General features: G+C 33.5%; 1 protein-coding gene across 1 annotated transcript; it reads left to right on the top strand.

The window, feature by feature from the left end:
- Positions 1–2579: 2579 nt before the first annotated feature.
- CYCD1;1 (CYCLIN D1;1) lies at positions 2580–6351 on the top strand. Its single transcript, XM_006836628.4, has 6 exons — positions 2580–3548; positions 3701–3787; positions 4480–4578; positions 4935–5130; positions 5221–5354; positions 5443–6351. Exons 1-6 carry the CDS (start codon positions 3315–3317, stop codon positions 5680–5682), a joined length of 990 nt encoding a protein of 329 aa, XP_006836691.2. The 5' UTR covers positions 2580–3314; the 3' UTR covers positions 5683–6351.
- The last annotated feature ends 6302 nt before the right edge of the window (positions 6352–12653 follow it).

The raw sequence follows: 12653 nt of genomic DNA, 5'->3' as shown, positions 1-12653 counted from the left end.
GAGCTTAACCTTATGCATAAAAAAGAGAAGATTAAAACACTATATATGCTTTTAAAAAGGCATGAACATAATATAAAACATTGAAGATAATTTATGGTTGAAGTTTGTACAAGGCGTCAACTTTAAACAATTAAGATGTAGTTTTGGCGCTAGAAAGCATTCCAATAGTATACAAATATATTGTCACCCTTAATTACAAAATTCAAGGGTCTAAAAATGGTGCAAATCAAATAGATATATAAATGAGGAAAAAGTTTATATAAGGATGCAACCTTATAATGTAGAACTCGGATGCACCTCAAAAATCCATCCGAAAAAGTAGTTTTAATATTGAAAAGCCTTTTGATTGATCATCTCGACGTCGAGATGTATGACCATGAAAAATAAAAGGATTTTAAGTCTCAGAAATAATGCATTTTACAACATATTATCTACACCGCCCATTTTCAAGATTTTCATATGCTTATAGATCTTACTTGATTTAAACTATTTTTTAAATTTAAAATTTTCTAATTAGATATAAAAATAGATTTTGAGATAATCCTAAGAACATTTTACATCCAAATTATATTCCACGATAAAAATTGAAGGTGCACCTTACCTCTACAACTACGGATGCATCCGTATGCCAACTGCACCCTATAAATAATTAAGAATTTTAAAAATATTAAAAACCTTAAAAATTGACGGTCCAAATAAAGTGCTATAAGATACATTGTTTTATGATGTAACATCTTTTGTTTTCGTTTTTATGTTTTTTTGTTTGTTTTTGTTTTTTTTTTTTTTTTTTTTTTTCATATTTGTACATCCTGAGGTCGATATAATCAATTTGAAGGTTTTCCAGCAATGGAACATCTGTTTTTGGGGTTTTTGCAGTTCACCTTACTTCAATTGTATAACGTTGACACCAGGTAAACTTTTTCTTTTTTATATAAAAATATAAAATATATGAAAAAGTATACATTGAGACAATTTAACTTTAATACAAGGGGTCATAATTAGTCTTGACTATTGGATGTGAAATTAGATAGCTGCATTTATTCCATTAACCAAACTCAAACTTGAAAGGAAATTTTTTCGAACTTCGTAACACACCCAAGCATTCAGATTTCACATCAGATGGTTATAAATAATTGTGACTACGTTGAAAAAAAGGTAAATGATCATATTATATACAATCCCAAAAAATATTTACATAAATTTTCCTAGAAACTAACAATCACTAGCTCTCGGATGTGGAATTCAGTGGTTCAAGATTATTAGAGGTTGCAATTCTTCTATCTCTAGGTTTAGGTCTTCACTATGCGTGAAGAGGCAATTTAGGTTATACTACTGGGAAAAAAATTATATAAAAATGCAAGCAATTTACATTATTCATTTTATTTAAATAATGTAAGTTTGATACTGTCTTAAAAGACATATCATGTTTTTTATATATGTGCAGTTTGTATAGAGCTGTGGCTCTAAACAATCAAAATAAAGTGCACCTTCAAATGGTGTTGAGAAATATGGTTTTAATATTACTTGAAATCTTTGTGATAGTCTTAAAATATATTTTTATTTTTAATTATAAAATTTAAAGCTTCAAATATAGTTTAGATAGAGCATATCTATGAAAACTTGAAAATTGATTGTCCAAAAATACGTTACAAGATGCACTATTTTCAAAACTTAAAATCCATTTTTTTTATCATGTCTATGCATCTTGATGTTAAGATGATCAATTCGAGGATATTTGGGCATCAAAACAACCACTTCTAGTGAAATTTTTAAAGTGGGCTCTAATTTGATTAAACTTTTCTTTTTTATTATATGGTATTGCATAGTGTGGTTTCTATAAGGTTGCAACCTTAAACAATCCAATTAAGGCACACGCTCAAATTTTATCATAACTTGTAATTTTGGTGTTAAATTTTTTTAAGATTATTTAAAAATCTATTTTCATATCTACTTATGAAATTTTAAATTCTAAAAATACTTAAAATCAAGTAGATCTATAAACATATGAAAATTTTAAAAATGGAAGGTCTAGATAATATGTTGCAATATGCACTATTTTTAAGACTCAAAATCTTCTTTTTTTCATATTCATACATCTCGATATCGAGATTATCAATTAAGATTTTTCAACATTAAAACAACCTTTTTTTTATAGATGTTTGAGATGCATATGTAATTCTACGGTTGCAACCTTATATAAACTTTTTCCTAAAACGAATGACGTAAAAACACCCTGACTTTTACTTATACGACTAATGTTGCATGTCGTATGCAAATCACACCCTCTACTGTACCAAACGGTATCCTTGGATGAGGGCAATATAGTAATTTTGAAAATCACTCTCAAATTTGTTAAAAGTTTAGCAGTGCATTCGCACATTTACATCAAAACCAATTCTGTTTTTTGGTTCATAAAAAGCAAAAATCGAATAACTGTTTTACATTGCAAAAAGTAGTCCATGATTTTCCCTTTTATTTCTTTTAAATATTTGCAAAAAAAAAAAAAAAAAACACGCACTGAGAAATCCACGTTATAAGAGAGAAGACGAGGGAAGGCAACGAAAGAGCCAAAATGACTTCCCGCGTCTTCTAACACTGAGCTTTCCGGCGAATTTTCCGGCAAGAATCCGGCAATCAATATCGGAACCCACTATCTATCTTTCTTTTCTGTGGACTTCTGGCCTTTCACTATCATCTCCGGCCATAATCTCAAGACTTAACGGGTAAAACAACTGACAAAACCAGGGAGCGGTTCTTTGTTTACTGGCTTTACCGTCGACTTTGCCGGATTCTGAATTTTTTTGGGCATTGTAGATATTGAACCAGCAATTCAACTGACTATAAACCAAGTCATTCTTCTTCTGCTTTAGCCGGATTTACTGAACTCTCCGGTGATATAGTTTAACCAGAGACCCTATTCACTTCTCCATCAGAGACTTGATAATCTGACATTTAACTAGTAACCCAACTCAAAAAGAGCCAACTTCTTCTTTGTCGCCTACGTTATTCTGGCATTTGGCCGGATTTCCTGGACTTTCTGGTTGATTTCCAGCATCTAACTGGCAGATGCCTAGACAATCCTTCATAACACTTATCCTGTGCAATATTTGCAGTGTATTTAGCCGGATTACGGCGAGCTACAATCCCATCTGAAACTTTGGCTTGAACCCAACCTCTGAAATTTCCCCTGCTGCAATTTTCAGGCCATTTGGCCAGAATCCTACGAGTTTTGAGCCATGGATGGAGGGCATACGGGGAAATAATGGCTGATAATCCGGGGGCTTCCCATTACATAGACCACCACTACCACCACCATGTCCTTGTCTTCTGATTGTTTATCAGACGATCTTCTTTGCTCAGAAGATGCCAGCTTCGTGGGCATCTGCGACCGGGATTTCTCACCAGAAATTGATTTTCCGGCAGACTCAGTCGCCGGATTTCTTGAATACGAGTCCGATTTTATCCCCCCAAATGATTATTCAGAGAGATTCAGAGATGGAAGTATTGACCTCTCTGCTCGCAAAGACGCCATAGCCTGGATTCTCAGGGTATTTTTTTTCTGAATTATTTTTTTTCTATTTCAGATGTCTCTCAAGCTTATTTATTCATTTATTTTGATTAAGAAGCAATAAAAAAAAGGAAGAATTCATCGTTGTTTTTGCTTATTTTCTTTTTATTTGTTTTCATTGATGAGTTTCAGGTTCATACTTATTATCAGTTCAGGCCCTTAACGGCGTATCTGGCCGTTAACTACGTGGATCGCTTCTTATCTTCTCACGCCTTGCCGGTAACCGCCGTTACTTGACGCCGTCAAAGCATGATGGCCCATTTATTCGAGACTTTTCACACTGTTTTCCTTGTAATTTTCTTTTTGTTTTTAATCTCTCTTTTTCTTAAATTATTAGATGCGAATTTGAAGTTAGTTGTATTTTTTGTTGAAAATTTATCTGCTCCCAACTTGTTGGATTTTTGTTTTTGGTATTTATTTGGATAAAATACCTCCATTTTCCATGCATTTTTCTATTAATTATTTGTAAATTCTTGTCTATAGAAAGTTACCCATATAAGATAAAGCCATAAAGGACATTATCCAATTATTTTTTATAATTCAAATATTCATTTTTCAAACTTTTTCCATTTTCAAGTTCTAAAAACTTGATTTTTGAGCCTAAAAATAAAAGGCAAATAAAGTTTGGATCACTTTATGCTTTAGTAGAACAGTAATTTTCCCATTAGTAATAAGATATGGGTTCCCCACATTTGCAATCTTTTCCCATGTAAAAACACAAGAGTTTTATAATGAGCATTAATGGGTTTTTCATTGGATTTCCATTTTTTCCTATGTAAACACACAGAGTTTCATAATGAGCACTAATGGGTTTTTCATTTGATGAGAGAGAAAATGATATTTGAGCAAATTTGATGAGAAAGATGATAGGCATTTGAGTAGATTTGATGTGAGAGATGATGATTTGGCAGCAAGGAAAGGGGTGGCCATTCCAGCTCCTATCAGTGGCTTGCTTGTCCCTTGCTGCTAAAATGGAGGAGCCCACTGTTCCTACCCTCTTGGATTTGCAGGTAAAAACAACAAACCCCAACTCTCTCTCTCTAACAACCCCAACTCTCTCTCTATAATTGCTCTCAATTTTTATGTTTTGTTCTGGTCTGGTAAAGTTAATCTTTCTAGAGAATTCAATCTATTTAATAGCTCAAAATTTTATGTTTTCTTCACATAAAGTTAATCTTTCTAGAGAATTCAATGTTTTATTCACTGTTCTGATACTCATTTTTTTTCTTTATTTCCTTTTGAAAAAAATGAGCTGAGTTACTCCGACTCGCCTGACTAAGGTGCCCTGGGTATCTTGGTCGAGTCGATTTTCTTCGCACTCTGGTTTTATGTTTTTCTAATAGAGAATTCAATGAAACGGATTCAGGTGGGTGGAGCTCGATTCATATTCGAGGGTCGAACAGTGAGAAGAATGGAGGTTTTGGTGCTGAGCAAGCTTGGGTGGAGAATGCGTTCTGTAACACCCTTCACTTTCATTCATCATTTCCTCCAAAACTTCTTCAATTCCACCTCACCTTTCCTCTTGTCCCGAGCCACTCAGCTCGTTCTTGGCACCATCCATGGTAAGAGAGAGAGAGAGAGATGGGTTCTGTTCTCTCAGGGCAATAGAGAGAGAGAGAGATTGGAAATTGACACCCTGTAATCTATAACAGGAACCGAATTCATGGATTTCCGGCCTTCATCGATCGCGGCTGCTGCTGCGCTCTGTGCAGGAGATGACCTCCCTGAATTCCCATCTCTCAAGAAAGCAAAACCCGGCATCTTCTCCATCGATGGCTTGTGCAGAGTAAGAGCCCATGATTGATCTCTCTCTTTCTCTCTCTAAGTAAGATACAAGGATTTACAGGCGAGTTTCTTTCCATAACAAATTGCAGGAAAGCACATTGAGTTGCTACCAGTTGATGAGAGAGATCTTAATCAGAAGGCCGAAGCCCATGAAAACGCCTGCGCCTCTGTTTAGAGTGAGCCCACGAAGCCCAATTGGGGTTCTGGACCGCCATGAATTACCACTCTCCTCTTCCTCCTACTCATCTTCCACTTCCAATAAGCGTCGTAAGCTCAATGAGTTATGTGATGCCATTGCCAACAGTCCTGCTCAAGAGAGAGAAATATAACCTGGTGAGAGAGAGTGGAAAAATGGTGGAAGAAATTCTAGAGAGAGAAAGAGGAGAGAGAGAGGGTGGGGATTTGTTAAGAGAAACCTCGGGTAAAAGGTTTGAGATTGGATTGTCACGAGAATCCTCAGCATTTTTCAGTGAAAGGATTCTTGAGTTTGAATACTAATATATAAATAAATTAATAATAAAGGAAAAGAAAAGAGAGTGTGGGTTTTGAGAGTGATGAATTGGGATTTGTTTTTTGATATTATTTATTATTATTTGGATTTTTTAATTATGATAGTGTGCAGATTCCCGAGGGTCATTTTGTTTTCAAGTGAGAGAAACTGATGTGTGTGGTGTGGGGTGACGTGGGGTCAAAACTCTGAACTCTAGAGAGAGAAACTGAGTTTAGAGAGAGAAAGTGTGTGTTTATTATTTTGTATACTGATGATGATGAAGATGATGGAAATGTTTGGATTGGAGAGGAGTGAGGGATTGAATTCAAAGGCAGCATTGATTGAAACGGGTTGGAATGGTGGGTCTTTCTACTGTTCTCAAAAGTGGGGTTCGGGTTTGCAGAGAGTGAAAGATGGAGAGAGAGAATAGGTATTGTCATATGTAAATTTTGATACTGGATTTTTGCTGTAATCATAGTGTTTCATTGATTGGAATTTATTCCATGTCTGTGTTTTGTGTTCCCTTGAATCATCTCACTCTACTCCTTTGTTCATGTTCGTCGCTGCTTCAATTCAGATGTTGGTAATCTTCTTCTTCTTCATCTCACTCTACTCCTTTGTCGCTGCTTCAATTCAGATGTTGTTGGTAATCTTCTTCTCCTTCATCTCACTCTACTCCTTTGTTCATGTTTGTTCCTGCTTCAATTCGGATGTTGATTATCCAATTTTTTTTTTTTTTTTTTCTTTTTTTTTTTTTTTTTAACCTCTGCATTATCTTAATCAAAATCACCTAATACTTAAATTAAAAAAAAAAAAAAATCTCTTTCTCTCTCTACGTCGCTCTCTTTCTCTCTCTACCGATTGACGTAATACTGTCGTGCACCGAAAAGTAAATCTACATCAGCATGCACGCATTCATGACTTCATTCTCTCGCAGCAATTCACATTGTTCATTTTTTTTAATTTTATTTTTTGGGTGTGGTTTGTATATTGCTGAGGCCCCAAACAGTCTAAGTAAGGCCCATCTTCAAATAGTGACTAAAATGTTTCAATATTGAAATTTTATATGACGTCTTGAAATTTTATTTTTATTTCTAATTACAAAGTTTAAAGCTAAAAAAATAGTGTAGATTGAGCGGATCAATGGATACTTGAAAATATTAAAATTTGACGGTTTAAAAATTGCGGTACAAGATGCACTATTTCCAATAATTGATATCCCTTTTTTTTTTTCATGTTCGTACATCTTCAGGTCAAGATGATATATTTGAGGAGTTTTTAGTATGGAAATAACCTAGAATTTAAGGTGCACCGTAATTTAGTTTTTACGGCCTCACCCTTATATAAACTTTTTCCTAAATTTTTTTTATTAGCACATTTTACTTATCATTTATAATTCTTACTTTTTAGCCTGAAGTGTATCTATCTTCTCCAATGCTCTTGTGGGAATACATACTGTACAACAACTCCCTTAGGCAAAAGAGTATCATGGGAGAGAAAACAAAATTTTGGGATACCTCAGATATTTATTTTTTAAGGGAAAACTTGCAAAAAAAAATATTGCATTTTAGGTTTTCGAATACCTAGGTCGTTCTTGTTCAATCTTGAGACATTAAAATTTTTGAGACATAGAGTGTCCTATTTATTTTTGAGCTTGGTTGTTAGGTTCTAGAGGCCACATCCCCAAAAGCAGGCGTCTAAACGATATCCCCAAAACATGAAATTTATCCCAAGGGAGCAAATGCATAGTATGCTCCCAAGGGAGCAACAATTCTTTTCACTTTTTTAGATCTGTCTAATTTTTGTAGTCGCAGATAATCCAAAATCAAGAGAATCCTCACAAAAAGCTATTTTGTCCAAGGGAGTTGTTGTACAGTATGTTCCTGAAAAATACTATATAGACTATACGTTTGAATGTCTTTTTCTCCGATGTATGGTCCCGTTTCCAATTCCATCCACTATTAATTATAAATTCCTTAATTTTTCCTTTTGTTTTTATTCGAATTTTAGAATATTTTTATTCTTTTCTAATAGTGTTGGATCCTTCTCCCCCACATAAAACGCCAATGCTGAGGATATAAGGAAGAATTACGTACGGAAGGTATTCTAACCCTGTATTACAGAATGGGTTATATTTTTGCAAAAATTACATAGAGACCATGGGTCTGTTGTTTTTCTAGAATTGCCCACCAATCTGGCATTTTTAAGGAAATCATGCAAGTATTTGCCCATCTCATGCAAGTATTTGCCCTTCTCTATCAGTTAGGGCCTATTCAGTACTGACGGTTTGCTGTTTCTAATGTCGGATAGCTCAATTTATAGAAAATTTCTCTTATTTAGGAAATTTTTGTGATCACCAAAAAATTCTTTTTCATATCTCATTATAAAATTTAAATCTTAAAAAATAATGTAGATTGAACAAATCTATGAATACTCCAAAATCTTAAAAATTGACAAGATGTATTATTTCTAAGATTCGAAATCTAATTTTCTCATGTCCATATATCTATCTTGAGGTCGATGATTAATTTGAGAATTTTTAGGCATCAAAACAACCTCTTCTAGTGAATTTTGAGATGCGCCTTCATTTGATTGTTTAGGGCCTCACCCTTATATAAACTCTTTCCATAAAAAATTTATACAATGAAACCATTTAGTTTTGATACATAGCACAATCATCATTGACCTTTAGATTTAAATTGGGTGGTTGAAGATGTGTCATTGTTTATGCATAAAGTTCCACAAAAAAATTTCTTGAATATTGTGATACTATTTCATCAATTGGATTTCACATCCAATGGCTAAAAATAATTGTGAACTCCTTATAATAAGAACAAATGGTCTCATAAAAGTTAGATAAAAAAATTAATACTCATATAAAAGACTTATCTAAAATTTTCCCTCTATTGCTATCTTCATTTTCTGGATAAACTATATTTTCATATCTACTTTGTTGTTAAAAAGTATGGATTTGGATACCAAATCAAGGAAATTCTTATGGAGAGAAGTATTAGGAAATAAGGGGGAGTTTCGTGAAATTCAAAGTCACATTCGTACTTTTTCTCCTTTACTAATATAGACATATAATTATACAGCATATTAATGTCCACTTTATACCTTTGGAAAGAGCCAAATTAAATAGTTATGAATAAGTTATTATTGAGTACTTATTTTCCTGTCAGGTCTACATGTTCCCAAACCCGAATAGTTTTCGGGTCTAAGATTTGGATTACTGGGTCCAATTTTTGGACCTATACCCAAACTCGGCTCAGGTCTTGGTTGGGTCTAGGTCCATTGCCGCCCCTACCCATTTGAATAATTTATATCCGTATATGGGTCCATGGACGAATGTTTTGGGTGCTTAGCATGCCGGATAACAAATTTTTCTCTCTTTGCTTAATGAAATAATAACGTTCTCTAATTTACTCCTCTGAGTAGAAGACCTAGTTAGGAGTATTTTAATGCATTAAAGTTTGGAAAAAGTTTATATAAGGTTGTAACTTTAGAATGTAAACTGAAGGTCCATCCCAACAATCCATCATATTTGATGTTGGAAAACCCTCTAATTGATCATCTCAACATCGAGACGTAAGAATATAAAAAGAAAAAAATATTTTGAGTCCCAAAAATAATGTATCTTGCAGCACATTATCTGGACCGCCGATTTTCAAGATTTTCATGTGTTTATAAATATACTTGATTTGAACCATTTTTGGAGTTCAAAATTTTATAATTAGTGATCAAAATAGATTCTCAAGCCATTTACACCAAAATTTCATTTATGATAAAATTTGGAGTCACGCCTTAATTTAATTTTTTACGGTTGCAATCTTGTGCAAACCACAACCTTAAAGTTTTGGTATTCATTCTAAATTCATTTATGGTTCAATTTAAATGAGGTGACGGTCACCACCTTATTTGTTTGTATCTGCACCTTCGATTTCTAAGGGTAAAATTTATATAAGGTTGTAATTTTATATTATAGAAGTAAAGTGCCTCAAAATCCAGCATAAAAGTTTGAAACTTTTCTTATTGATCATCCCAACTTAAAGAAGAAAAGAGAATTTTAAGTCTTAAAAATGGTTTTAGAAGTTATCTATTCTATTAATTTTCAAGATTTTTAAGTATTTATAGAATTGCTAAAAAAATTTGAAATTTAAAATTTCATAATAAAGGTTGAACATGGATTTTCTCCCCACCGTAAGGCTTATGACATCGAAACTATATCTTTTGGCAAAATTTAGAGTTGCACATTATTTATATATTATAAGGTGGGCACCTTATACAAACCTTACCCCTATTTTAATAAGATGTTGATTCTTTTGACACATCTTTTAAAGATAAGTATAAAAAATTGATACATCTTTTTAAGACGGTATCAAATCTACATTGTTGAATTAGAATGGATGGTGTAGATTATCACAACCTCACTTCTACAAATAAGTTTATCACCTTATATAAATTTTTTTTTTTGATAAATATTTAACAAAGAAAATAGATTTTGAGTTCCAAAACAATTAGATTTGACCATATAAATTTTGGACGATACCTGTTCAATCTTCAGCCATTTTTTTTTAGGAAAAATTATATTATCCCCCTACTTTGAATTGTCTGCACAGATCCCTCTGATAAATTTTTTACACCATAAACCTTGTTAATGCTTTTTTTTTGCATTGTCCGCACGGATGAATTTTTATGCCATTTTTGGATATATATATATATATATAAAACTAAAAAAGGTATTTTCTTCCAAAATGACCTAAAAAGTTCACCATGGGGTCGATGTAAAAGAAAACAGTTGCAAAGTTTATAATGTGAAATTAAAAGTATTGGGGACCCTATGAGTAAGAAGTTTGGTTTAGAGGGGTGTACACAATTTTCCCTTGTTTTAGGAATATACATAATATGTATCTATTTTTTCCCTAGGTTAAAGATGTTGCATCCCTGAAAATATTTCTAGATATAAGAGTATTTATCCAAGGAATCGCACCACCACTAGAGCGTATAATGTGTTGACCCACATGCATATTAGACATTGTCAAAAAGATTTCATGCTCACATTGGAGCATATTCTCCATTTACTACCTCATGTGAATCACAATTTAGGAGTTTTTTAGTGACCTCAAATTCTGGGTATATATTCCCTTCAAGACAACAAGCAACTTCTAAAGATTTCCTATGCATTCTTTGTGTGAGTGAAAATTTAATGTCCAAAAACTAAATGTAGACTGTTCAATTTTTGGTAAGCAAACTCTAAGACTCAAGGAAATCAGATTCCAATTATTATTTTTTAAAATTATTATCTAGCGATTCTTAAGTTCATACCAAAATTTCAAATCCAAAAAATCCTCCTTAGTAGTGTTTTCATCTGAGGGAGCAAGTAGACAATATGCTCCCTTGGGAGCATATTATACATGCAGAGAGAGAGAGAGAGAGAGAGAGAGAGAGAGAGAGAGAGAGAGAGAGAGAGAGAGAGAGAGAGAGAGAGAGAGAGAGAGAGAGAGAGATCCTATGTGTGCGTATGAGATGCAAATAATGGGTCCTATATGTTGGATGTGATAGAGATGAGGCAGTTTTGGCCCTAGGGACCACCACTTTGCCCTTGTACACGCTTGTATGTGATGCTTTAGGTTCTTTAGGTCGCCATTCTATGAGATGCGTGTTGGCATTGAACAGTACTAACCACGGTTATTGTGACCCATCAAAATAGTCTTTTGGGGGGCCATGGTTAGGTGTGTTTGTTCCACAAAAAGTACTGTTATCTTTGCCTTTTTCATTTTTCCTTGTTATTTTCTTCTTTTAGTCTCCCTCTCTTTCTCGGGCTCTTAGCCCCCACCATATAGGGCACGGCTACAACTCACAAATGGATGAAGTTTCTCTAAGGCTTAGGATTTATGAAAATAAAATAAAGTGTCACCTCAAATCCTCATCCAGAAAGCATTTTGAACATTGAAAAAAATCTTCATAACAACTCTCACATCAATTTTGAATGCCGACAATAAAATTTGAAACGGAAAAAATAGTACATATCTTGCGGATCTGTTGAATCTTATTTTTAGGGTAAAATGAATGGTATAGATGATTTGTTTCAATATATACTGTTTTTAGAACTTGAAATCCTAATTTTTGCCACTACTAGTGTTCAAGATGAGATGATCCATCTAAAAGTTTTCAAAACTTGAATTATAAATTTTTATGATTTATAAGATGAGGCTTTACTTATTTTAATAGAACTCCAGCTTTATAAAACCACTTTCCCTCACAAATTGCATCCAAATGATTTCATTGAAATCGAAAATGACTTGGGCCAAGGTTACTATGTGTCCTCCATTCGTTGGCCACACCATGTAAAACATCAACTTTGCCGACCAAACTCCTTTTTCTTCCCCCCCCCTTCTCTCTCTCTCATTTATCTGCATTTTACAATGTGAATATACTCAACTAGTGATAGGAACACTGATTCGTATGAGGAAAAAGAAGAAAGAAAGAGACCAGGTTTTAAACATAATGGTGAGACAGGATTGTGTAGCTGATTCCAAATAATTAGAATAATAATCTAATAATGATGATTTTAAATGAGGGCTTTATGCATAAAACACAAGTTAATGCTCCACCACCCATCAAACCCTGGTAAAATTTAATTAGGGACGAGGCCGCATGAAATATTTATCACAAGAATACCAAGTGTTCCTTATATTTTTTATTTTTATTTTTATTTTTTTTTATTTTAAAGGAAGGAGTTAACAAGTTGGGATTTTGGTCAAACCAAAAAGGTCGTTTGTTTCAAAGTTTTCAAATAATAGGTGGAGT

Source organism: Amborella trichopoda, chromosome 10, assembly GCF_054954075.1.
Source record: "Amborella trichopoda isolate Santa Cruz 75 chromosome 10, AtrichopodaSantaCruz75HAP2 v2.0, whole genome shotgun sequence".
NCBI lineage: Eukaryota > Viridiplantae > Streptophyta > Magnoliopsida > Amborellales > Amborellaceae > Amborella > Amborella trichopoda.
Note: the sequence above shows the minus strand (reverse complement) of the source record. Positions and strands in the feature narration are given on the sequence as shown.